We start from the raw sequence: 24,172 nt of genomic DNA, 5'->3' as shown, positions 1-24,172 counted from the left end.
ATCATGATTTGAATTAAGAATTGTTTATGAACATTGATTTTGAACTATGGCACACTAATATAATACAATTGCATCTAATTAAATGAGAATGTTTGGTGAGAAAGATCAAACTCTAAATTGTTGATTTTGATGGGAAAGCTAGTGGCACGATTGGAATTGGAGCCTCAAAGGAAAGCGGGGGCTAGGAGAACGGAAAGCTAAACCAGGTTTGATATCTAAAAAGGTAGGATATTCTTGTCCATATCCTTGTTAGCCTTACTTTAAATGGTTTTAGCCAATGAAAATGTTTTAGAGCAAAACATGTTGAAAGAAAATGATTTTAAAGGAAATAGCATGAATAATGCTATTAAATTTTCCAATGATTTTGGAAATGAGATTTTAAAGAGTATCATTTCTTAAAATGAAATATTTAAGGAATGATACAACGCATGGTGGCCACAGAGATCGGGATGTGGGAATCGCATCCTTGAGGGCAGGTCTCGAAACCCGTACGGATCCACTTCTTGTTTAGTGGAATTATGGCTCTGCACTTTTCATTTGACATACATTTTTACCGCTTCTTGTTTAGTGGTATGATGAGCTGCACACTTTCATTATACAGATATTTTCTACTGTGAGTATTTCCTTTTCTAAAAAGGGATGACCGGTTCCGGGTGTATATCTTCGGACCGTGAGTACCTTTATTTTAAATGCTTTGTAAAATTATATCCTACTGGGCCTTTCGCTCATCTTTCTTGTTTTCAAATGTATTAAACCCCTCCAGGAGACGCGAGGAGTAGTGCGGAGTAGGTAGCTACTACCGGTGACGTGGACTTGACCTCAGAAAGTGAAGAGTTATCTTTCTTCTTATCTTTTATTTCAAGGCATGTATAAAAGATTATGGATTGTAAACTTAAATATTACTAGACTGTGGTTGATGTCACATTTACTCATGTTTATATTCATGTATGCTAAACACCTGTGGAAATTCCTGACTTGATACTAGGGACGTAGTTTTAAACTGGTTTGGTTGGAAATTCCACCACCGTTTCTGGAAATTGAATTCCTTTCTTGAAAAAGGGGCTCGTTTGGAAATACCTGGATGTTTTGGATTTAAAAGAAATTAAAATGTTTGCTAATCACTCTCTCAAATAGGTTTAAGTTTCTAAACGAGCCTCCACGTCACTAACCCCGGTTTGGGGGCGTGACATTTAATATTTTTTAATAGTGACATACATATTAATAAAAAAAACACATAAAAATTCTCTATGTTTTTTATTTACTATATTAAATTAATTTTTATCTAGACCTTGATATTGTTATAAAATTTAGGATCATAGTATTTATTTTAATGGAATGAAATTTCTGAATTTATTAAAAAGATTAGATTGTGCTACTAAGAAAAATATTAATAACATATTATGTGTGGATCTACCTGTTTGTTTCGAGGATTTGAGATGAGAACTTGAGTGAAAAAAATGAAATTATATTAGAGAAAACACTATAAAAAATGTTGCATTTGAATTTTTATAAGGGAAAACACTATAATAAAAATAATTTAAAGAAAAGTTTATGATTTATTATGATTTTGTTAAGAATTATTATGACATTTTAAATAATTGAGCGCCATTATTTATGACATAAATACAGCCTCTATCCCTTACGAACTAATATGTTGTGCAGAGTGATTTATTTCTCCGTATGTGTTAGTCTCGTTATAAATATATATTTATATAATATATACTAGTATTTATAGAGTTCTTAATTCTTAATTAGTACTCCGATTGTGTATTGATTTTCTTTTTTCCCCGGGAATGTGTAAATTGTTAGATGTGGACAAAAAAAAAAAGAAAACTAGAATGCCACTCTTGTAAATAAGTTTAAAAGAAATTACTTATTATCACGTATTTTTTTTAAGAAAGTAAGGATGACACTTGTCAAAAAAAAAACTTAGCATTTGAATAAGTTTGGAAGAGAGGTTGTATTTAACACTCCTCTACCAAAAAAAAAAAAAAGAGTCTATCAAAAAACTAAAAAAAATAATATTATAAATTATAATTTAAAGAAAATTATAAAATTTATCTTTAAGAGTGTATGAGTCTGAATTTTTACTGCATATTCTTGATTAATACTCTTTTATTAGTATAGTTATTTTATTAAAAAGATTATTAATTAAGAATAAGATATAAAAATCCTGACACGTGCATTTTTAATGAGTATTTATAATAGGCTATTTACGCATCCAACACAATCCGAAAGGTAAGAGTTTAAATATAGAAACATTTTTAAAATATTATAAAAATAGTAAAATTTTGATATCATTTGAATAATAACTACATCATTATGTAGTTTAAAATGTGACATTATTATAATAATTATTATATCATTTTTATTATATTTATAATATTTTGAAAATTTTGTTAAATTTGAAATTAAGATATGAAATTTTACCATTCGGTGTAATTGTCTCCTTTTTCTAAAAATTTTTTTTATCCGAACAACAGGCTCTAGAATATTGTTATTGATAAAAAGATAATCATGATGAATATCTCTTAAAAATATATGAGTTAGAATTTGTATTCTTTATTGTAATCTTTTTATTCAAATAATTGTACTAATAAAAATAATACTTATTAAGAATAAAAATAAAACCAATTCATTCCGTACGAGCAACCATTTTTTATTCGTTTAATATTAAGAATAAAAAATATTTAGTATTAAAAGAATGATGGAACAAGTTGAGCCCATTAAACGGATAAGCCTAAACTCTAAAAAAACGTTTAATTTATGAATTAAAATTATGAGATTAAAATTATTTTTTATTTATGTATAATTTTTATAAAAAAAATTTTATAATAAATTATGAATTATAATTTAAATTATTATATGAATTTTCTTACTAAACTTCTCTCCCATAGACACAAATCCTAAGAAAACCAATTCCTTCCGTACGAGCAACCATGAACAACACGCGGACACGAACTTGACGAAGCTGGAGACTCGACTCAAGAGTGGCGTAAGGTTGCAACTCATCTAACGTTTACGAAAAATACGTCATCAAAGCGTCCATAGATTGCCACGTGTATATGTCTTCGTATATTATGCCAACAAGGTATTAATAAAAAAGCACACGCTCGGTACACCAACATATTATCAGGTCAAATCTTCTATTGGTTAAATATGTATAAATCACATAAGAATTTAAAAATATAAATATTCAACAGTTTAAAAAAATTTAACATATTAATACGTTAACCGTACCAAAAAAATCTCCATAATAGATTATCAATTAATATAATAAGAGTTAAAAGAAGAAAAGCAAGCAAGTCAATGAAGGTCTAGCGAAAAATTGTATACTACAGAATCAAAAGAGAAAAGAAAAAAAGAAAAAAGAAAAGAAGAAGAAAAAGCATATTTAATATCTTGAGTCTTGACGAAGAAAATGATGGGGAAATTAGGTGAAGCAGAGAAATAAATTAGGGATTGGGAATTTGAAAGAAAATGGGGTTCACTGATTTTGTGTCCGAAAACATTGGATTTGCAGAAGCAGTAGTATTCAGCGCCGCCCCCAAGTCTGGCGCCCGCTTCCAATGGGGCGGAACCTTCTTTGCCTTGTCAGTCACTCTATTCCACTTTCACTCTTTTTACTCTCCACAATTGTGATTTCTCTTCTTCTTCTTTTCACTCTTTATCCCAATTTCATTTGCATTTTAATCTTGAGTATGTTATTCCTCTGTGACTGTGAATATATATACATATATATATTGCTGATTTAGTTGATTTGTATGTGAATTGTATTTGCAGATTATTGTTGATTCTAAACCGAACAGGCCCGCACAGATCGTCTATGCAAACTAATCTTTTAGTATTTTTTCTCTTCACAAGTTTCCCAAACTTTCTATTCAATATTGTTAGGTGCTGGCCTATTCTTGTTATGTTCATCTTGGTTATGTTTTTTATTTTTATTTTTTATTATTTTTCCAATACTCCACCAATTCGCGTACTAATTAATCTAATTACGCAGAGGATCGTTTGGATATTGGATTTCATTTTTTGCTGTTTCAGCACACCTCTTCTCTCCAGAAGATTTTCCAGGTTTATATATCTTCTTAACCATATGATAAAAAACCAAAATTGTGTTTTATCAAAATTAAAAGTACGACATTTATGAAAACACAAACGAAACATAACATTTGAATGAAATGCGATAAAAGCTTTGGTTATATCTCTCTTACTTTTATTATTTTCTTATTTGTGCAATACTAAATTTGAATGTCACTTGTAGATTGTTTGCTCAAATGTATTTGTGTTAACCGTATGTGCAGTTTCGCGTTTTATCCTTTTCGTCATCACACCTGATTGGATCGCCAAGGGACTGCGAGGTAGCTCCGCAGGCTGCATCTTTTGTCTCACAATCGGAGTTTTTCTTGTGCTAACGAAGCTCCGGATTATGACAGCAGATGATGAATTCCAATTCAATTATAATTGCTTTTGGTATTTTCTTTGTATAGTAGCTCTAATCTTGTTTACAATAACGCTATTCTAGAATAATGAGTTCAATTAGAATGGACATTGATGTTTTGCTAATGAATGAATCATTTGATTTTGCTTGTGCTGAAGGTGATCATAATGCTGAGTAAGTATAAATTTTGTTAACATCTTTCTCTGCTTCTGGCAATGTCAATTACTGTAGTTTTCCCAAATAAAATAAAGATTTGAGGATAACAAGTTTTGAGCCATTCATGATTTCCACAAAGTTGTACTGTAGAAAAAATAGACTGCATTGTTTTTTACTTCCTCGGATTAGGCTCATTTTGTCCAAGATAGACTTGCCCGTTCTTTTCAGCAATGGAAGGTTATCTTGCTGGAACGGAAGATCCTTGGCCCACACATTGGAGTGCGGTCCGTCAAGTCGAAGAAAATTTGAGACATGAAATTGTCCATTATAGATGTTTACTTCTAGTAAGCTGTTTTGCTGTGAACCTTATTGCTTGTACCTTTTCTTTTGGAATAGGAAGCACTTCCTTAGTTGTTGCCCTTGTGGGGGGTCCTTTGAAGGTCACAACAAGTCCTTTCAATTGGCCCTATGTCACCATGAAGACTCCGAAGCGCGTCTCAAACGCCATTGAAAGTTTGTGTGGAATCCCTTTGGTGAGGGATCTTGACATTTTGTATTTGAGAGCCTCATGGATTGACATAACTGATATACTTGTTTCAGTACAGAAAAGGAATAAGAAAATGCAATTGGAAAGGAGTTCTTGAGGCGTGTAAAAGATCAATGCTCGGGCAATGATAATATATATGCCAAATAACAATGGTGTAAAGTTTTGCATTGAACAAAAACTTATGTTCAGAATTATGAAATTACAGTAGCACACAAGAACCAAATTTGTATGTGAGAGAGAGAGAGAGAGAGAGAGGGGGGAGAGACTAAAAACGTCTACTCATTTCATGGAAGTCTACCAAATTCAACAAGATACGGCGAACCATGAACCAACCAATCGTCTTCACCCCACTCTGTTAGTGCTTCGTCCAATAATTCATCACACCATTGGAATTCCCATAATGTTAACGTCTTATAAACGTTTAGTCTCTACACTAGTTGGGAATTTTTACTTTATAAATGACAACCCCTTCTGCTATGCGAATTCCCTTCAAGATCTTCTAAGCAAAATGGATTTCCTCTCATCCATATTCGTCTTTATTCTCTTCATTTTGAGCCTTTTCTCTTTTACTGTTGCACAACAGCCTTATGTAAGAGAGACCACAACAGATTGTCCCAACAAGCATAACGAAAGTTCTGCTCTTGGCTACTTTTGCAATGGGGTCAGCAAAAGTTGCCATACTTACCTCACTTTCAGATCTGTCCCTCCTTACAACAACATTACTTCCATCTCTAATCTACTGGCTGCTGACCCGTCCGAGATCTCCAAAATCAATTCGGTTCCGAAGGCTGCAACGTTTGACATGAACAAGTTGGTGATAGTTCCGGTCAACTGCTCATGTCCCGGTGAGTACTATCAATCAAACACGTCTTACGTTATTGATGAAGATGACATATATCTCAGTATTGCTAATAACACCTTCCAAGGCCTCACAACCTGCCAAGCTCTTGGGAACCAAAGTGGTAATCCCCCTCCCAAGGAACTAATTCCCAGCCAAACCATCATTGTTCCTCTTAGATGTGCTTGTCCCACAAAGAACCAAATTGATATGCACGTCAAGTATCTAATGAGCTACTTAGCCGATGTAGATGATGATGTTTCAATAATTAGTGAAAGGTTTGGCATAGACAATGGTTTGTTTCTGAAAGCAAATCAACTTTCTGAGCTAGACGACACCATTTATCCGTTTACCACTCTTTTGGTTCCTCTTCAAAACCCACCGTCGAGTTCTCTGACCATAGAGCCACCGCCATCTCTGCCACCTCCTAGTGCATTGCTGCCCACCTCTTCCTCTAATAAGGCCTCAAAGAAAACATGGCTTTATGCTCTTCTTGGTGCTGTTGGAGGAAGTGCTTTTCTCTTGGTCTTAGGCACCATTATCTTCTGCAGAGTCTTCCACAAATACAGGAAGAAATCAGTTCCAGTTCCCATCCCAAGAACCTCCGCGGCACGCAAGAAAATTGAGAAAGAATCCCATGACTTCTTGGAGCATATATCTGATATAGCTCAGTCCCTCAAAGTTTACAGTTTTGAAGAACTTAAGGTGGCCACAAATGACTTCAGTCGTAGTTGTTGGATCAAACGATCTGTCTACCGCGGCACATTTAATGGGGATTTGGCAGCTATCAAGAAGATGGATGGAGATATCTCCAAAGAGATAAATCTATTGCAGAAGATCAACCATCCGAATGTTATTCGTCTCTCTGGAGTTTGTTTCAACGAGGGTCATTGGTATCTTGTTTATGAATATGCTTCCAATGGATCCTTAAGCGACTGGATCTATAACGACAACAATGACGGGAGGTCTTTAACTTGGACACAGAGGATTCAGATTGCATTAGATGTTGCCACAGGGCTGACATATCTGCATAGCTTCACCAATCCTTGTCATGTTCATAAGGACATAAAGAGCAGTAACATCCTTCTCGACAGCAATTTCAGGGCTAAGATTGCGAATTTCGGTCTAGCGCAATCAACACAAGCGCGAGAAGGTCAGTTTTCTTTGACAAAACACATTGTTGGAAGTGTTGGTTACTTGGCCCCTGAGTACTTGGAAAGCGGGTTGGTCTCCAGTATGCATTTGGGGTTCTGTTGCTTGAGATGCTCACTGGGAAAGATGTTTCTGAGTTATACAATGAGGAGAATAAGCACTTAACCGATACATTGAGTGGTGTTCTTAGTGATGATGGACAAGATAGTTTGAGGAACTTTATGGATCCTTCAATGGGAGGAAAATATCCTGCTGAACTTGCTAATTTGTTGGTCAAAATTGTTGATAGTTGCTTGAAGAAAAAGCCTCAAGTTCGACCACCAATGGATGAAATAGTGCAGTTTCTCTCAAGAACCTTGAGCAGTCAACTGATCTGGGAATTCTCAAACAACCGAATTTATTAGCTAGTACGTACACTTAGAACATTTTATGATAGAATAACTGATAGCATTTGTCATTTGAGTTCTTAATCTCTATTTGCATTTTGTCAGTTTGTTACTTTGCCTCCTTCTTTGTAATGTTCTTCTCTCTATTTTTATCAATATCTATAGGAAATTCTTCGAGAAACAAAAATGCAAGTTCAAGCATAAAGGGCTTGAGAAGAAGAGTTTTGTAAAAATATAAAATCGTATCCAATATTTTCTAGGGAAAAAAGGAAAAAAAAAATGTAACATAAGAAATATTTAATGTTCTGTAAAAGGATAAAAACATAAAAATTTATGGAAAAAAAAAACAAAAAAACAAACTAGTGATCAATTCCTCAACTCGAGGCATCTTAGAGAATTATGGTTTGAATTGATTAGCAGTGTAGATAAACGTATTTGGATCAATCATCATTGTCTCACTAGCAAAAAGAACGCTTGGAAAGGCCAAAAATGTAGAAGTTTTTCCCTAAACTGGGGGGAAAAAAAAAAAGACTTTCTCCAATAATACCCACAAAAATAAACTACAAATAGTCCGAATCTATTATTAGATTATGGTGAGCCGAGCACTATCTGCGCTTCATAGCATGGCATGGATCTAGAGATGCAAAAATAGGCCGGCTCGGTCCAGCCCGGCCAGTTCTCCTTAGGCCCACGCGGGCCCCACGAAATCGGGACCGGCCCATATAAGAATGACCTTGGCCCAGCCCACACTACGGGCTAATTTTATGTGGACCAGGTTGGGCCGTGCTATGGGCTGGCCCTCTCAAGGCCCATCATGGGTTAAGATAGGCCAGCCCACTTAAGCATGTAATTTTTAATTTTTTTAATTTTTAATTTTTAAACAAGTTAATAAATATATAAGTTTAAATAGTTAATGGAAATATGAAAATTGATATTTTATTTACGATTACCTCATTAAATAAAAACTTTTTTAAGGAAAATCTAGTGGAACAAAACCTTGATAAGAAAAAAATAATACAATCAAGATAATTATATATAAAATGTTGACAAAATTACTAAAAAAAAGAAAAAAATGAAGATATTATGGGCCTAGATGTGCTGAGCTGGGCCGGCCCTTTATGGGCCTAGATGGCCCGGGATGGGCCGGCCATCATGGGCCTAAACGGACTGACCCGGCCCGGCCCAAGCCTGGCCTGGCCCATAATTTTTCATGGACCGTGCCAGGCCGGCCCATAAATCAGTATATGTTGACTCAGCTCAACTCACTAATATTTATGGGCTGAGCCGTGTCTTGAACAATGACAAATCATGCCAGCCTAACTCATCACTATATTAGGATGGGCCTGAACCGGCCTAGGAGAGCCCGGCCAATAGTTGCATCTCTACGTGGCTCTAAAGAAAAAGTCACATTTGCCCACAGCATGAACCAATTATAAACCGTAAAGTTTGATTCCTCCATTTGAAAAGTCAACCAGTTGAATAACGGGAGGTTGTTGAACCAAAGACAACTAGACATGGTCAGACGACCAATCCTCCTCATCCCTCTCTGTTAAGCTTCTTCCAAGAACGACCACACCATTTGTTAACCCAAATGCTTTCGTAGTTCCAAATTCACAACCAACCCAAAAATGAGTTTCCTCTCTTCCCAATCTCTTCCCATTCTCTTCCTCTTCTGTTGCTTCTCTATCAGTATTGCCCAGCAGCCTTACGTGGGCATTACCACAACAGATTGTTCCAACCAGCATAATTCATCTTCCGGTCTTGGCTACTTCTGCAATGGCCTAAACAGAAGTTGCCAAACTTACCTCACTTTCAGATCAACGCCTCCTTACAACACTGTTTCCGCAATCTCCGATCTATTCTCCGCCGACCCTTCTGCGATCTCTTGGATCAGCTCAGATTTGGCCATAATTCTAGTCAACTGCTCATGTTCAGGTCAGTTTTATCAATCAAACAAGCCTTACACGGTTAAGCGTGGTGACACATATCTCACTATTGCTAATAACACTTTCCAAGGCCTCTCTACTTGCCAGGCTCTTTCTAATCAAAGTGTTAATCCCTCTGAAAAGAATATTGCTGTTAATCAAATAATTAGGGTTCCTCTTAGATGTGCTTGTCCCACAAGGAACCAAAGTGATTTTGGGGTCAACTATCTTTTGAGCTATTTAGTCCAGAAGGGTGAGACTCTTGCAATTATAAGCCGGAGATTTGGTGTAGATAGTAATTCTGTTTCTGAAGCAAATAGACTCTCTGCCTCTGATAGCACTATCTATCCGTCCACCACACTTTTGATCCCTCTTGAAAATCCACCAAGTTCTCAAACCACACAGCCACCGACTCCGCCGCCGCCACCGCCACCGCCACCGCCGCCCCCAACTTCGGCCCCGACCTCTAATGAGAGCTCCAAAACTTGGCTTTATGCCCTTCTTGGTGCCCTTGGAGGAACTGCCTTTCTTTTTGTCCTAGGCATCATTGTCTACTGCAGAGTCTTGAAGGAAAGCAGGAAGAAGAGTGACCCGATTCTTGTCTCGGAGAGCTTGAGCTTTGAGGCGCGCGAGAAGCCAGTGGAGAAAAGCGTGGAAGAATCCCAAGATCTCTTGGAAAATATATCCGATATAGCTCAATCACTGAAAGTTTACAGTTTTAAGGAACTACAAGTTGCCACAAATGATTTCAGTCCTAGTTGTTGGATCAATGGAAATGTTTATCGCGGCACGATTAATGGCGATTCGGCAGCAATAAATAAGATGGACGGAGACATCTCCAAAGAGATAAATCTATTGCAGAAGATCAACCATTCTAATATTATTCGCCTCTCAGGAGTTTGTTTCAACGAGGGGTATTGGTATCTTGTTTATGAGTATGCTTCAAATGGACCCTTAAGTGACTGGATCTTCAATCATGAGAAGTATTTAAGTTGGACACAGAGAATTCAGATTGCATTAGATGTGGCCACAGGGCTGAATTATCTTCACAGCTTCACCAATCCTTCTCATGTTCACAAGGACTTAAAGAGCAGTAACATCCTTCTCGACAGCGATTTCAGGGCTAAGATTGCGAATTTCGCTCTAGCGAGATCGACACAAGGGCAAGAAGGTCAGTTTTCTTTGACAAAGCATATTGTTGGGACTATTGGTTACATGGCCCCTGAGTACTTGGAAAATGGGTTGGTCTCCCCAAAGCTTGATGTCTATGCATTTGGGGTTCTGTTGCTTGAAATGCTCACTGGGAAAGATGTTGGTGTTTTGTATGATAAAAATAAGCGCTTATCCGATGTATTAAGTGTTGTTGCTAAAGATGAAGGACAAGAGAATTTGAGGGACTTTGTGGACCCTTCAATGGGAGAGAATTATCCCTCTGAACTAGTGAATTTTGTGGTCAAGATTATTGAAAGTTGCTTAGAGGAAAATCCGGAAGCTCGGCCACATATGTATGAGATTGTGCAGTTTCTTTCAAGAACCTTGAGCAATTCTGTCGCTTGGGAATTGTCAAATAGCGTCACTAGATAGCAATTTTAGTGGTCTTTCATCTGTTCTCCTCATCTACACACTGTTTGTACACATATGTTGTGATATACTGCTATCTATGTTCTTTTTCATTTTCAAAAATTTTTTTCATGTGTTCTCATCGACACAATTTCTAAAAAAAAAAAGATTGTCAGACTGAATATCTTTTTGTGTCTAAATTATCGTATTCATTCGGAGTTCAAGTCCGGCTAGCCCATACACTAAAGCGACTGGGTCGAGATCAAGACTGGGCTAGTAGTAGGACGTTTCATACTGGCCTGTTTGCCCACCCAAATTTGTACCTTTAGTTTCTAAACAGTCTTTCGCATTTTCTAATAAATTGATCTAAAAGTGGTTCTTGAATGGTATTTGACTAGTATATATCTTCAAAAACACCTATATAGTTTGTAACCCGTCTTAATTTTTTTAAGGAAAAAATAAAATAAAATAGAATTAAAATAATTCTTTTTAGAGTTTTATTTCTTTCGGAGGTATTATGAACGTTTTATTATGTTTCATCAACACACTAAAATAGTTATATGATATATCAGATGTGGAAGTAGGTCAACATCTTTATTGGAGAATAGGAACAATTAGCTCATAATAACCACCTTAATATAGCCATTCATCAATAAAAAAACGCTTCTCAGATTGGGTAAAATGCAAACCAGAAGTACGAATAAGCATTATAAATAATATTATTTTCCTACAATAGAGATCGAGAAATAGATTCACCGATACCATCAATATCTATTGGAAGGGCAACAATGAAAAACGATTAAAAATATGGATTTCTTTTTTTGCTTGTAATAAATAAATACAAAAGGTTTAGTCAATAAGGTAAGGATCATCAAAACACCAAATCATCTGTAACGCCCCTCTTAAGTTAGCAGATTGAAACCCATTAATTCGACAACTAGAATAAAATAATATTGCGTAAGGGAAAAATAATTTATACTACAAAAACAATCCTCGAACAAAATTCTTAGAATTATAAATTTCAAATCTTAATATATCTAAACTTGTCATGGGACCTTGAACCTTTCTTGCTTAGGGAACCAGAACTTCAATTATAGGGCTTACCAACATCACAAGAACTATATGAGCGACAGCTCAGTAAGTAAACTATAAAAAAATTTTCATTTTCAAAATACTTTTTTTTTTTATTTTTATTGATGGCTTATATTAAGATAGCTTTTCCAAATGTATCTATACTTTTTTTTTCTATTGAAACAAAGATCCTTTTAGTACACCATCTTTCGTTTGAAAGTATCAACTTCTTTTTTCGGTTTTTCCTACTTTTACTTATTCTTTTTTTTTTTTTTCAACTTTTCCTTGAGGATCCCACAGGTGCCCCTTCAACTTTGAAATCATTCTCATTTTTGCCTTTAAATTTTTAAAATTCTCACTTTGTCCCCTTAATTTTTAAATTTGTCCTATTTAATCCCTTTTATAAGAATTTTTGTTAAAATCAAACAGAAAAATAGGGAGTTAAATATGGCCATGTAGTTTTTCTATATTTGTTTTTGACATAAATTGAAACGGAAAAATTATATGACTGTATTACTCTCTTTCTTTTATCTATTTTTACCAATAATTATAACATAGAGGGTTAAGTGAGAACAATTCAAAGTTCAAGGACAAAGTGAGAGTTTTTAAAATTCTGGAGGCAAATTAAAAATGACTTTAAAGTTTAGAGGCACCGATAATAATTCTTCTTTTAACATCTTTAATCTATTTTGTATATATTATCTTTACAACATATATTCACACTTTCTCCCCCATGTACACATTTAAGCAAATTACATTTATGATTGAAATATGCATTGCAATCCTTTTACTTTTTTGTTTATTTATAAATCTTATGTATTCAAATGACCTTATTAAACTTTTTTCTTAAAACTGCTTTTATGAAATTAAATTTTTTCATATTTGCGATAACTTAAACATATTTTTTCTTATAGTCAATATTTTTGTCTTCTCGGATGTCTTACCGCTTAAACGTTTTTCTCATATAAACTTTTCAAATACTTTTTTATATGTATCCATAATAATTTACTTTCTAAATTTTATCCATTAAATACTTTTGACCTTTTAAAATGTGCTCTATTAATTTTTCTTTTTTTTGCTAAACTCAATTATTAGGATGATAGAAAATAGGTAAAACTAAATTTTAGAAGAAATTTTAAATTTTCGTTTAAAAAATTTACGAGGAATGCACGCATGGGTGCATGCCTTTAACTAGTAAAAAAAAAAAAGAGTAAAAAAGTTTTAAAAAAAATAATAGAAGAGAGATTGCCACGTGACAGTTCAAAAAAAAAAATACTATTACAAGAATTTTTGGCTCTTTTTATGTGTTAGATACAATAATTTGTCTACAACCAAGTGATATTTTATTGGATTCTAGTACTACTGGCTATTATAGCAGTGGTTAATTATTTATGACTTTTTTTTTTCTTTTCTTTTCAGAATTTTCTTTCCCAACTAGCTATTATAGTAGGGGTAGATTATTTATGACTTTTTTTTCTTTTCTTTTCCGAATTTTTTTTTTAATTTTTTTGTCAATAAATAGTTAAAAGATAATTAATATTAGGAGGTTGTTCTTTCCAGGAAAAAAATTTAAATTTGTTACAAAAAAAACCACAATATTAAAAGTTCAGGAACTTATGATACCAATAACCCGCAACTAATTAAGGGTGTAGGACTTGAATTAAATTTAAATATTTAATGGGGCGCTTTTTAAAATGGGACACATTACAGTAACTTGAAAATTTCAAGTCTAAGTTACCATAACTACTGTTGGGAAAGTATGTAACCGCGAGAAATCCAATCTAAAAATGTTGGAGCCAAGCTATATTTGGATGTCTATATAAAAAGAGAAAATACTCAAAATACTATGTGAATTTTGTCAAAATACCGTTTTAATCATTTTTATTATGCAAATGTTTAAAATACACTCCCGTGTTTATAAAAACAGACCAAAAATACTTCTGAAGCAATTAAATTTTTAAAAATGTCACCACTACTCTTCTCAATCAATATAAAAATTTAATTACTGTAGGGGTTTTCTTAATATGTTTTTATGAAAAGAACAGAGTGTTTTGAGTATTTATATAATAAAAAAAGACATAAATAGTATTTGACAAAATACAAGATGGCGTTCGTTTCGCTTATTCGAGTTTAGAATTTGAGTTTTGCTACAGTAAAAAGTTCTCACAAACAATCACATCTAACTTTTTTGCTACAGTAAAAAGTTCTCACATACAATCACATTTCAACTCAAATTCTAAACTCGAATCAGCGAAACGAACGAGACAGTATCATCCCCATTCCCCACTATATGAGAAAGAGTGGGAATTGCATTCTGCAACTTACTTGTCAAGTACTTATTGGCTCTCGAAATTGCCATTTTGGGAACCACATGCAGATGATAAACATTATTACTAGAAAACGAGCCTGTTATATTATATTATATTATATTATATTATATATATATATATGAATGGTCTCTCATCCATACCTTAAAAATACCTATCTAGTCGGCACATTAATCATAACCGTTGGATTACTATTTCAACGGTCAAGAAAAAAAGCTATTTTTTAATGTTTGGGCGATAGATGTTAGGGGCACCTATTGTAGTCTGACAAAAAGTCAAAATAAGCAATAGAAGGGATTCTTTTTGTGATTATTATATTAACTAAAATGTTATTATTCATGAAGATGAAACGAGTGTCGTTTGGAAACCAAATTTTCTGGTCAAGTTTACTGTCTGTGACGGCAAAGAAAGTGGGGTAGGTCCGGGCGGTATTTGACGGCGGCGGAAAAAGGGGCGGTTCCAAAGGTGGTGGGGAAGGAGTAGGGGACAATCTGCAGACCTCAAAAATTAGAGAAGAAGAAGAGCCGACCCACACCGGCCTCACCGATCATCATATCTGGGTTTTCTTATTTGTTGTCAATGAAGACCTCAAGCCGTACCAATTTGCTTGCTAGGAAAGCCTAACTCCCGCGCTCAATCAATTTGAAACTAGAACCGCTTCACAACCCAACACCAGCCCTATTGTATCCCTCTTCGATCTTCGTCATCGTGAGACTCTGTTGTTCTCTTTCGTCGATCTGGATTTCCTTCTCCATCGATCTGGGTTTTCTTCTTTGTTATTCTCTGCTTCTTGTTTGGGGGTCCTGAATTTGGAGGAAAATAAAAAAAATAAAATGAAAGGAAAAAAAATGTCAGATATTATTGTCTTAATGAAGTTATATAGGCTCCGTTTCTTTTTATTGATTCGAATTTAAAATTTGAGTTTTGTTACAGTAAAAAATTCTCAAAAACAATAACATCAAATTTTTTTACTACAATAAAAAACTCGCACATAAAATTAAATATCAACTCGAATTAAAATTGAATTAGCGATTTAACCCATAATCTCAAATGTGTTTACTTCTTGAATATTAAACATTTTTTTATACTGAATAATTTTCTTAGATTCAATCTAGGCACTGAATTGCGAAGCAAAATACTGAGGAAAAAAAAAAACCGCTCCTTTAGAGAAGTTGAGTGAAGTTCTTGCGATTCATCATCAAAGAGTTGCTTTCTTTTCATTTATATTTTCTTCTGATGCTCCAAACAAGGCTCAACAAAAAATTCTACCTTAAAGTCTTTGATTCCATTTGTGTCTCCCTTCCATCATTTGGTCAAGATTTTTTTTTTTGGGGGGGCTGGAAATCATTTGTTGAAGTTACTATTAATTATACATTCATTAATGCTAACTGTTGACGGTGGATTTTCGCCAACAAAAACAGGCCGGTTTACCTCTGGGTTCCCGTCGGATTACCGGCTTAAATATAGATTATGTGTAGGAGTTTGATGTGCTTGCGGTATTTTTTGTGTAGTAGGCAATATGAGAAAGATATACTTAAAGTAGAAAAACACACAAGATTTATAGTGGTTCACTCTTATAAAATGAAGAGCTACATCCACTGTGGTTTGTTATTCCTTTTTTAGATTGTTACAATTTACAATATGCTCTTTCGTTCTTTCTTTCTTAGAAAAGATCAACCTCCTTTCCGTATGAGGTTTCTCTCCCTTTATAGCCGAGCTTCCTTCGTTGGAGGGGTTTTCTCCGGTAGGCTGAACAAGCACTCAAGTGGTCTGCCTTTCTAGGCCCAGCCCGTAGCCCACTAATCACATTTTGCGCACTGTTCACTCAGCCAATTAGTCTCCCATTACGGCTCTGTGTACAGCTGTAACCCTCTTCTGTCCCTCGTAGGGGCGGTTTTAAGGGTTTGCATTTAATGCCTGTACTGTGGACATCCCTTACGCAGCTTGCCACGTCAGGCTTTCCCTCAAGGAGCATTCCCCTCGTCGTCAGTGTTGTTTAGCCCAATCGTTCTTCTTGGCGGTGGACTTCCATGTTGTAAGGTCAACGGCACAACCTGTCGACGTCAGATGAAACCGACGCCCTAAGTTGGGCTTTCTTCCCGGGCTCTAAACGACGGAAGGGAAGGGGGTCCCAGACGTCGAGGGTTCTGCTTTGCGAGGAGAGGTTAAGGCCACGTGTCATGTTGTCCTCCCTCCACGTGTCCTCCATATTTTCCCCCATAACAGCTACCCCCCAGGTCGATGGTTTCTTTTAGACAGCCTCAAGCTTAGGTTCGGTCATCCTTCCGTGCTTTAGGTGTGAGAAACCGGTCCTGAGCCTTCGCCCGCAATGATGGTCTGGATACTTCAGATTTTCTTGAGGAACTCAACCGTCGCGTCGGTCACTTCCCCATGCTGACGTGAGGCTTTATTTCGAAAGGACGTATGTGAGCCCTTGTATCGCGCCCCTTCATTTTCCCGCCTTTGTTTTGCTGTCGTTCGATCTGGGAAAATTACCCTTTCCGTTGGATCTCCACAAGCCTCATCCGACGGTCAGGGGTCGAAGGCCTATTTTTCTATAAATATCCTCTAAACCGAAGTCATTCTCTCCAGATAAATTCCTTAGAACCGCCGTTACTCTGCCTGAATCTCTCCCTGTGAATCTCCAACTTGTGCTCCCTGCTTCCTTTGGCGCATCGTGAAGCTACTCGGTTTCAAAACTCCGTCCAGACTCCAACTTAACGGTAAGATTTTTATTCGTTGCTTATTTGCGTTGCATGATGATTTTACTGGCTTTCCCAGTGAATCATAGGTGTTGATCTGCAAAATACAGAGGTCAGTAGCTTTTTATGCTTTATTCGACCTATATAGGGTAGTTTTTCCTGCTTCCTGGTTGAATGCGAGTCTGGCTTCTGGGTTTTGATGAACCTTGGTTGTCACGAGCATTTGTCGTCACCATTTTCATATGAATGGTCGGCGTTATGTTGAGGTGTTTCAGCACTCGTTGTCTAGAATGGTCGTCGCTTAGAATAACTGCCATTTTTCCTTCCTCTCGACTTAGGATTTTGACGTAGCTCCTTGTCTTTTTTATTACCAGAATAATGGCCTCAAAAAACACCCATCGAGTGGAACCGTCTGTTGTACGACCAGACTCCCCTTCTGTGGCAGAGATCTCATGGTCATCTTCCTCATTGGACTGCGACTCACTGTTGCGGGAAGTCGAGGGACATATGGCCGGCCCAGGCGACGACGGTAGCGATACTTATGACAGCGTCTGCCGAATGATCGACGAAGACGTCGATAAGAGGCCTTTTACAGGTGGCAGTGTGTGTGGGGTCACCGCTTCTCTGGTGGATGCCCCGCTGGCTGCTGCAAGTGGAGACCCAGATCGGCCTTCCTACACAGCTGACACCGTGGCGTCGACAGTCCGGAATAAGAACATCATCCGGGCGGTGAAGGAATGATGCATCGACGGGAGGTGGTTCGAATACCTCCTCCTAGACATGCATTTTAGGACTAGTATGCCCCCGACCGGATTCCTCCCTGTCTATACCAGGGGCGTTAATGCAGGGATGACCTTCCGGTTCATCCCTTCGTAAAAAATTATTGCCACTTTTACGGCATTTCCTCCGCCCAACTGGCGCCAAATTTCTGGTACTGCTTTGCTGGCGCCTGGATCTTGTGGAACCAGCAGCTTGACATGGATCTTCCTCTGGATGAGTTTAGATTCATGTACAGACTGTGCCATGTTGCCAAGTGCGAGGGGTGGTATTTTTTGAGCGGGCACGGGAGATCTCAGCCCAGATTTGGCAAGCTAATTCTGGGCATCCCTCGTCGTCACATGGGTGGAAACCCATGTTTTTTATGATACGCGGTCCCTTTAATTTTCATCCCGACGACCGCTTGCCTCGCCGAAGGAAGGTACAGGCGTCGTTTGGGAACATGGGTGAGACTTTGATTCCCTTTCTTTCACCTTACTTTGCTTTCTCCTTTCTTACGCTGACAGTCTTTTTATCCTTCAGTCAATCAGGACCGACCGAAGTTCTCTGGGAACAGTTTGGCGAGGATTGAGAAGGCCTTCTCGTTTCCGTCCGAGGTTCGTCATATTGACACCCTCCTGACCCAGGCCAATCTTCGAAATGCCGGGTTAATCCTCAATCTCCCAGACCCTACTGACCTCGACGCCGTCCGTGAATACTTTCATTTGAGCGACGAAGGTAAACCCTTGTTCCTGCCGCCTTTCTTACAATGGCATTTTGTTTATCTAAGCGTCGATTATATCTTTGTCTCGTCATCTCTGTAGAAATGGCATCCTTGAGGATCCAGCTCCCCGGCAGTCAGCCGTCTGAGCCAAGCCAGCAGCCCACTTTATGTAGTAATCTACCGCGATGATGGCAAATTTAAAGCCCCGGGTGCCAGGTGCAATGGCCCGATTAGGTCAACCCCCCACTTGGCAAAGGGCCATGGACTGAGATTGGAGGTTAAATTTTCTGGGGGTGCTCTAGGAATTGTGGCGTACCTTTGGCACTTATCGCAACGTCGGGCGTATTGGAAAGCATCTTTTTTTAGCGTGGGCCAGTAGTATCCTTGCCTCAAAACCTTAAGAGCTAAAGACTGCCCCCAGTATGATTACCGCAGACTCCTTCATGGATTTCTCGGAGGACCCTCTGGGCTTCATCATCATCCAGGCACCATTGTAGTGGCGTCGAATAGCCTCATCGGTAAAGCAAACCGTCATACAATAAGTACCTGGCGGCTCTATACCTGATTCGTCTAGCTTTGTCTTTACTGTTTGGCAGTTGTGCATCCATTAGGTATTGGATGAGTGGGGTCATCCAATTTTCACCTATTTGGACGATTAGTGCCTCAGGTACTTCTTCAATGGTCGGCCGCTCCAGTTCCTCGATGGGAACGACCCCTAGTGCGTCAGAATCTTTTGAAGATGCAAGCTTTGATAGAGCGTCGGCGTTTGCGTTTTCGGCTCGTGGTATTTGAAGTATCTCGTAGTTTTTAAACTTAACGAGTTTTTTCTTTACTTTCCTCAAGTACGCACCCATTTTCTCACCGCGCGCTTGGAATTCTTCTTTCACTTGACCGACGACCAGTTGAGAGTCGCTGAAGATGCTGAGCCTCTCAATCTTTAGGTGACTGGCCAATCGCAACCCTGTAATTAGCGCTGCGTATTCTGCCTCATTGTTCGACGCTTTGAATTTAAATCGAACCGCCGAGGTGATCTTGTGGCCTTCTGGGCTGATCAATAAGACGCTAGCTCCTGACCCATTGTCGCTCGACGCTCCATCCATGTAGAGCTTCCATTCTGTACTCTCGACTTCTTCTGGCTCGGTGGGAGCCGGTCTATGGGAGAACTCGACCAGAAAGTCGGCCAGCGCTTGGCCCTTAATCGTCGTTCTTGGTACATACTTAATGTCGAACTGGCTTAACTCTACTAACCATTTGAGAAGTCAACCAGAATTTCAGGCTTTTGTAGCGCTTGTCTCAACGGATGGTTTGTGAGAACCCGTATTGTGTGAGATTAGAAATAGTGCCGAAGCTTCCTTGAAGCTACCATCAAGGCAAGGGCCAAGCGTTCCATCTCGGTATATCTTGACTCGGCGTCGAGGAGTCTTTTGCTTACATAGTAAATTGGCAACTGTACCCTTTCTTTTTCCCTTATTAACACCGAGCTTACGGCGTCTTGGGACACGGAGAGGTAAAGGCTAAGCTCCTCGTCGGGGTTGGGTTTTGACAGGACTAGGGGCTTGCCCAAATGCTCCTTTAATTTTTGGAAGGCCTCTTCACATTGTGGTGTCCACTCAAAACGCCTACTTCCTTTCAAAGCATCGAAGAAGGGGACGCATTTGTCTGTTGTTTTTGATATAAATCTGTTTAAGGCGGCGACGCATCCTGTCAACCTCTGTACCTCTTTTGGTTTAGTCGGGGACCGCATATCCTGCAAGGCTTTAATCTTTTTAGGGTTAGCTTCTATCCCCCGGTTGCTGACCATGAAACCAAGGAACTTCCCTGATCCAACTCCAAAGGCGCATTTTTAGGGATTTAGTTTCATATGGTATTTTCTTAATACACCAAACATTTCACTCAGGAGGTCCACGTGTTGGTTGGCCCTGGCATTTTTCACAAGCATGTCGTTGACGTAGACTTCCATTGATTTACCGAGTTGTTAAGCGAACATTTTATTTACGAGCCTTTAGTAGGTAGCCCCCATATTCTTTAAGCTAAAAGGCATTACCTTGTAGCAATAGAGGCCCATGTTAGTTATGAAGGATGTATGCTCCTCGTCGGCTAGATGCATGGGGATCTGGTTGTACCCGGAGTAGACATCCATGAAACTCAGTATTTCATGCCCTGCTGTGGCGTCGACCATCTGGGCTATTCGAGGGAGTGAAAAGCCGTCCTTCGGGGAAGCTTTGTTGAGATCGCTAAAGTCGACGCATGTCCTCCAGCTCCCGTTAGGCTTGACCATCAAAACGGGGTTTGAGACCCAACGTGGGTAATGAGCTTCCCTGATGAACCCATTGTTGATCAACTTGTCGACCTCCTCTTTCAGCGCCTCATACCTCTCTGGGTTCATTGGTCGACGCTTCTGGCGCTTGGGAGGATATGAGGGGTCAACGTTTAGGGAGTGACACATAACCTCGGCGTCGATCCCTTCCATGTCAGCATGGTTCCAGGCGAAGACATCTAAGTTCTTTTTGAAGAAGTCTTCTTCCTCAATCTTGAGTGAGGGGGCTAAGCCTGAGCCCATTTTTAGTACTTTTGTTGGCTCACCTTCATCAATTCAGATTTCCACCAATTGCTCGATGGGTTGGGACCAGGTGACCTCCTCTTGAATCCTGGGATCTATGTCTTCAATAGTGTTTTGATAGACCATCCTGGCCTCCTGTCGCCTTGGCTGGTCATATCCACGGAGGGCATCGGAATATGCAACTCTAGCTTCATACTGGTTGCTCTTCATCTCACCTACGCCGTTTGGGGTAGAGAACTTGACCTTCTGGTGGTAGACGGAGGTTATTGCCCTTAACGCCTGAAGGGTCGGTCTCCCGATTACAGCATTGTACTGAGAGCCCCCCTTTATTACCACAAAGTTGGCCATTATCGTGGTCTATCGAAGTTTTTCTCTGGCAGTTATGGGCAACCGGATAGTCCCCTGAGGGATGATGGAGTCCCCGGTGACACCGTACAATGGCCTAGAGGTCTTCTCCAACTGCTCCTTTCGGATCCCCATCTTTTCTAAGCAGTCGGAGTAAAAGAGGTCCACTGAGCTCCCATTGTCTACCAGGATTCGGCATACAGTGTGGTTCCCAATTATGGCTTCCACTACTAATGCGTCGTTGTGGGAGAAGTGAACTCCGCTGGCGTCATCCTCATTAAATGCCACGTCGGCACTGCTATATCGTGGGGTTTTTACAGCGGAGACACTCTAGAATCTTTCCTGGTAAACCCCTCTGGCCTCGTGGGCGTAATCCTTCTGGGATCTCCTTGAGTCTCCTCCTATATAGGGGCCGCCGAGGACAGTTCGTATGACGCCGACAGGTTCTCGGTCCTCGGGACGTTGGTTCTCCTCTCGGCGTCGACCGTCATTCTGCCCACCGTGGCCATCATTTTGAGGTCTTCACTCGGCTTTGAATTCCTATAGCTTCCCCTCGCGGATTACTCTCTCGATTTCACCCTTGAGGTTGGCGCAATCGTTGGTGTGGTGGCCGACATCGCCGTGGAACCTGTAGAATTTCTTCTGGTTCTTCGGCTAGGATCTGTCCTCATTGGCTCTGGGCGGCGCAGCAGATTTCCGTGGCCGACCTGATTGTAGACTTCCTCGACTCCTACTGTTAATTCGTGGTAGGAATCGTACCTTTGAAACAGCCGATGCTTACGGTTCTCCTCCTGCCTTGGCTTCTTGGCTTCCAGGGCGTTCGACGTCGCAGTTGTCTGCTTGTCTTCGCTTCCTCCACCTCAACATTTCTTCCCATCCTGCTTTGCTGGCGTCGACCCTTGTTCGGTCCATTTGTTCTTGTTGGACCTGTGCTCGAGGTCGTTTGCGTCTGCCTCCTCGGTGTTGATGTATCCCTGTGCTCGCGCAAGAAATTTTTTGTAGCTGGACGGGGGCTTTCGGTTCAACTCTCTCTTGAAGGGGGTAATCTTCTTCATACTAGATAATGCCCCCATCAAGGCCTCTTTATCTGTTATATCCATCGTGGCGGTGACAGCTTCCCCATACCTCGCAAGCCATTCTCTCAATGACTCGTTCGACTTTTGGTATATCGTCGTCAAGTTATGCTTCGGGGGGACATATTTTTTAACCCCTATGAATTGGAGGGAAAATGCTTCCTTCAGCTCATCCCAGCTCGAGATAAAATTTGGCCTCAGCGTCCGAAACCATCTTCGGGCAGAGTCCGTTAAATGGTTCCGGAAGGCTCGGCACATGATTTCCTCGGCATACCCATGTAAGAGCATGTGTCTCGTGTACATTTCTAAATGATCATCGGGATCCCCTCAGCCGTCATTTGGTGGGATCGACGGTGATCTGTATTTGTCGGGGAGAGGTGGCGTCATTATGTCTTTGGTAAATGGGTGGTCGTGTGTGTGGCTAGGTGTGATGTCGACGTTTACCACCTCAGCCACTCGCCCTATGTTCTTTTTTAGGCCTGCTACGTCCCCTGTGAGTTTTTTCTCCGGGCTGGCCATGCGCTCCATGATGGCGCGCTCCTCCTCTGTTGAGATGGCTGAGCCAGCTACTCTCGACGCCTCTGCCCTTTGACCGTTGAGTCCGCCTCTTGCCTGCCCGCCCGCCTGTACTGACCCTGAGTCTCCCGGTGGGTTTCTTCCTGGGTTCTGGGGTAGTATCTCGGGGTTTCCCCGGCCTTTCAGTATCGGTCCTCGGGAGCCCAGAGTCCGAGGGCCCTTAAACGGCCGCCGGAGGATTGGGAAGGTCGGGGCCTGGGCTGGCCCCTTTGATTATCACTATCCCCGACCTCTTCTAAGATATGTGGGCGGTCACCAGGGTTGGGATTTTCAGCCATGGCAGGTCCCAGCGGCCTCGGGGCGTCCTCTAAAGGTGGCATAGAGTTTCTTCCATCCAAGCGATCGACCACGGTCATTAGTCCACGTACCAGATCGGTTAGGATGGCTATTGGGCCTGCATCTGCACAGGATTCGGCCACGGCACGTCTGGGGGCGGGACCTCGTTCCTGACCGGGGGTGGAACCTCCTCCCCCCCCCCCCCCCCCCCCCCCTCATCATTCACCGGATGAGTGGCGGTCTCGTCCATCTGGCTGCCTTGGTTGTTGGCGTCAATTCTTCTTCTTGGAGGCATGCTTGCTGACTATGTTATTGTTGCTGGGGGTCAAACGCGTGTCGTCCCTAGCGGAGTCGCCAATTGTTGACGGTGGATTTTTACTAACAAAAACAGGCCGGTTTACCTCTGGATTTCCCGTCGGATTACCGGCTTAAATATATATTATGTGTAGGAGTTTGATGTACTTGCGGTATTTTTTGTGTAGTAGGCAATATGAGAAAGATATACTTAAAGTAAGAAAACGCACAAGATTTATAGTGGTTCACTCTTATAAAATGAAGAGCTACATTCACTGTGGTTTGTTATTCCTTTTTGAGATTGTTACAATTTACAATATGCTCTTTCGTTCTTTCTTTCTTAGGAAAGATCAACCTCTTTTCCGTATGAGGTTTCTCTCCCTTTATAGCCGAGCTTCCTTCATTGGAGGGGTTTTCTCCAGTAGGCTGAACAAGCACTCAAGTGGTCTGCCTTTCAAGGCCC

The 24,172-nt window shown here is 39.7% G+C and overlaps 2 protein-coding genes and 1 pseudogene across 2 annotated transcripts; all 3 read left to right on the top strand.

Annotated features, from left to right (window-relative positions):
* The first annotated feature begins 3,301 nt into the window (after nucleotides 1-3,301).
* LOC21392507 (cold-regulated 413 plasma membrane protein 4) lies at nucleotides 3,302-4,617 on the top strand. The gene is made up of 4 exons (XM_024167549.1): nucleotides 3,302-3,593; nucleotides 3,784-3,894; nucleotides 4,004-4,074; nucleotides 4,305-4,617. Exons 1-4 carry the CDS (start codon nucleotides 3,481-3,483, stop codon nucleotides 4,523-4,525), a joined length of 516 nt encoding a protein of 171 aa, XP_024023317.1. The 5' UTR covers nucleotides 3,302-3,480; the 3' UTR covers nucleotides 4,526-4,617.
* Nucleotides 4,618-5,652: 1,035 nt separating this feature from the next.
* Nucleotides 5,653-7,538, top strand: LOC21392506 (annotated as a pseudogene).
* A 1,509-nt stretch (nucleotides 7,539-9,047) lies between these two features.
* LOC21392505 (lysM domain receptor-like kinase 4) lies at nucleotides 9,048-11,129 on the top strand. The gene has a single exon (XM_010101041.2). It carries the CDS (start codon nucleotides 9,149-9,151, stop codon nucleotides 11,027-11,029), a length of 1,881 nt encoding a protein of 626 aa, XP_010099343.1. The 5' UTR covers nucleotides 9,048-9,148; the 3' UTR covers nucleotides 11,030-11,129.
* Nucleotides 11,130-24,172: the final 13,043 nt, after the last annotated feature.

This window comes from Morus notabilis, unplaced genomic scaffold (assembly GCF_000414095.1).
Source record: "Morus notabilis unplaced genomic scaffold, ASM41409v2 Scaffold452, whole genome shotgun sequence".
NCBI classification, from domain to species: domain Eukaryota; kingdom Viridiplantae; phylum Streptophyta; class Magnoliopsida; order Rosales; family Moraceae; genus Morus; species Morus notabilis.
This window is presented reverse-complemented; position numbering and strand designations above follow the sequence as displayed.

What these genes read in the sequence shown, in the direction of transcription:
- LOC21392507 (XM_024167549.1), top strand. Translation starts at nt 3,481, where the DNA reads ATGGGGTTCACTGATTTTGTGTCCGAAAACATTGGATTTGCAGAAGCA. An exon ending in TTTCTATTCAATATTGTTAG is followed by an intron (nt 3,895 to 4,003) that starts GTGCTGGCCTAT and finishes CTAATTACGCAG; the next exon opens with AGGATCGTTTGGATATTGGA. An exon ending in CTCTCCAGAAGATTTTCCAG is followed by an intron (nt 4,075 to 4,304) that starts GTTTATATATCT and finishes CCGTATGTGCAG; the next exon opens with TTTCGCGTTTTATCCTTTTC.
- LOC21392505 (XM_010101041.2), top strand. Translation starts at nt 9,149, where the DNA reads ATGAGTTTCCTCTCTTCCCAATCTCTTCCCATTCTCTTCCTCTTCTGT.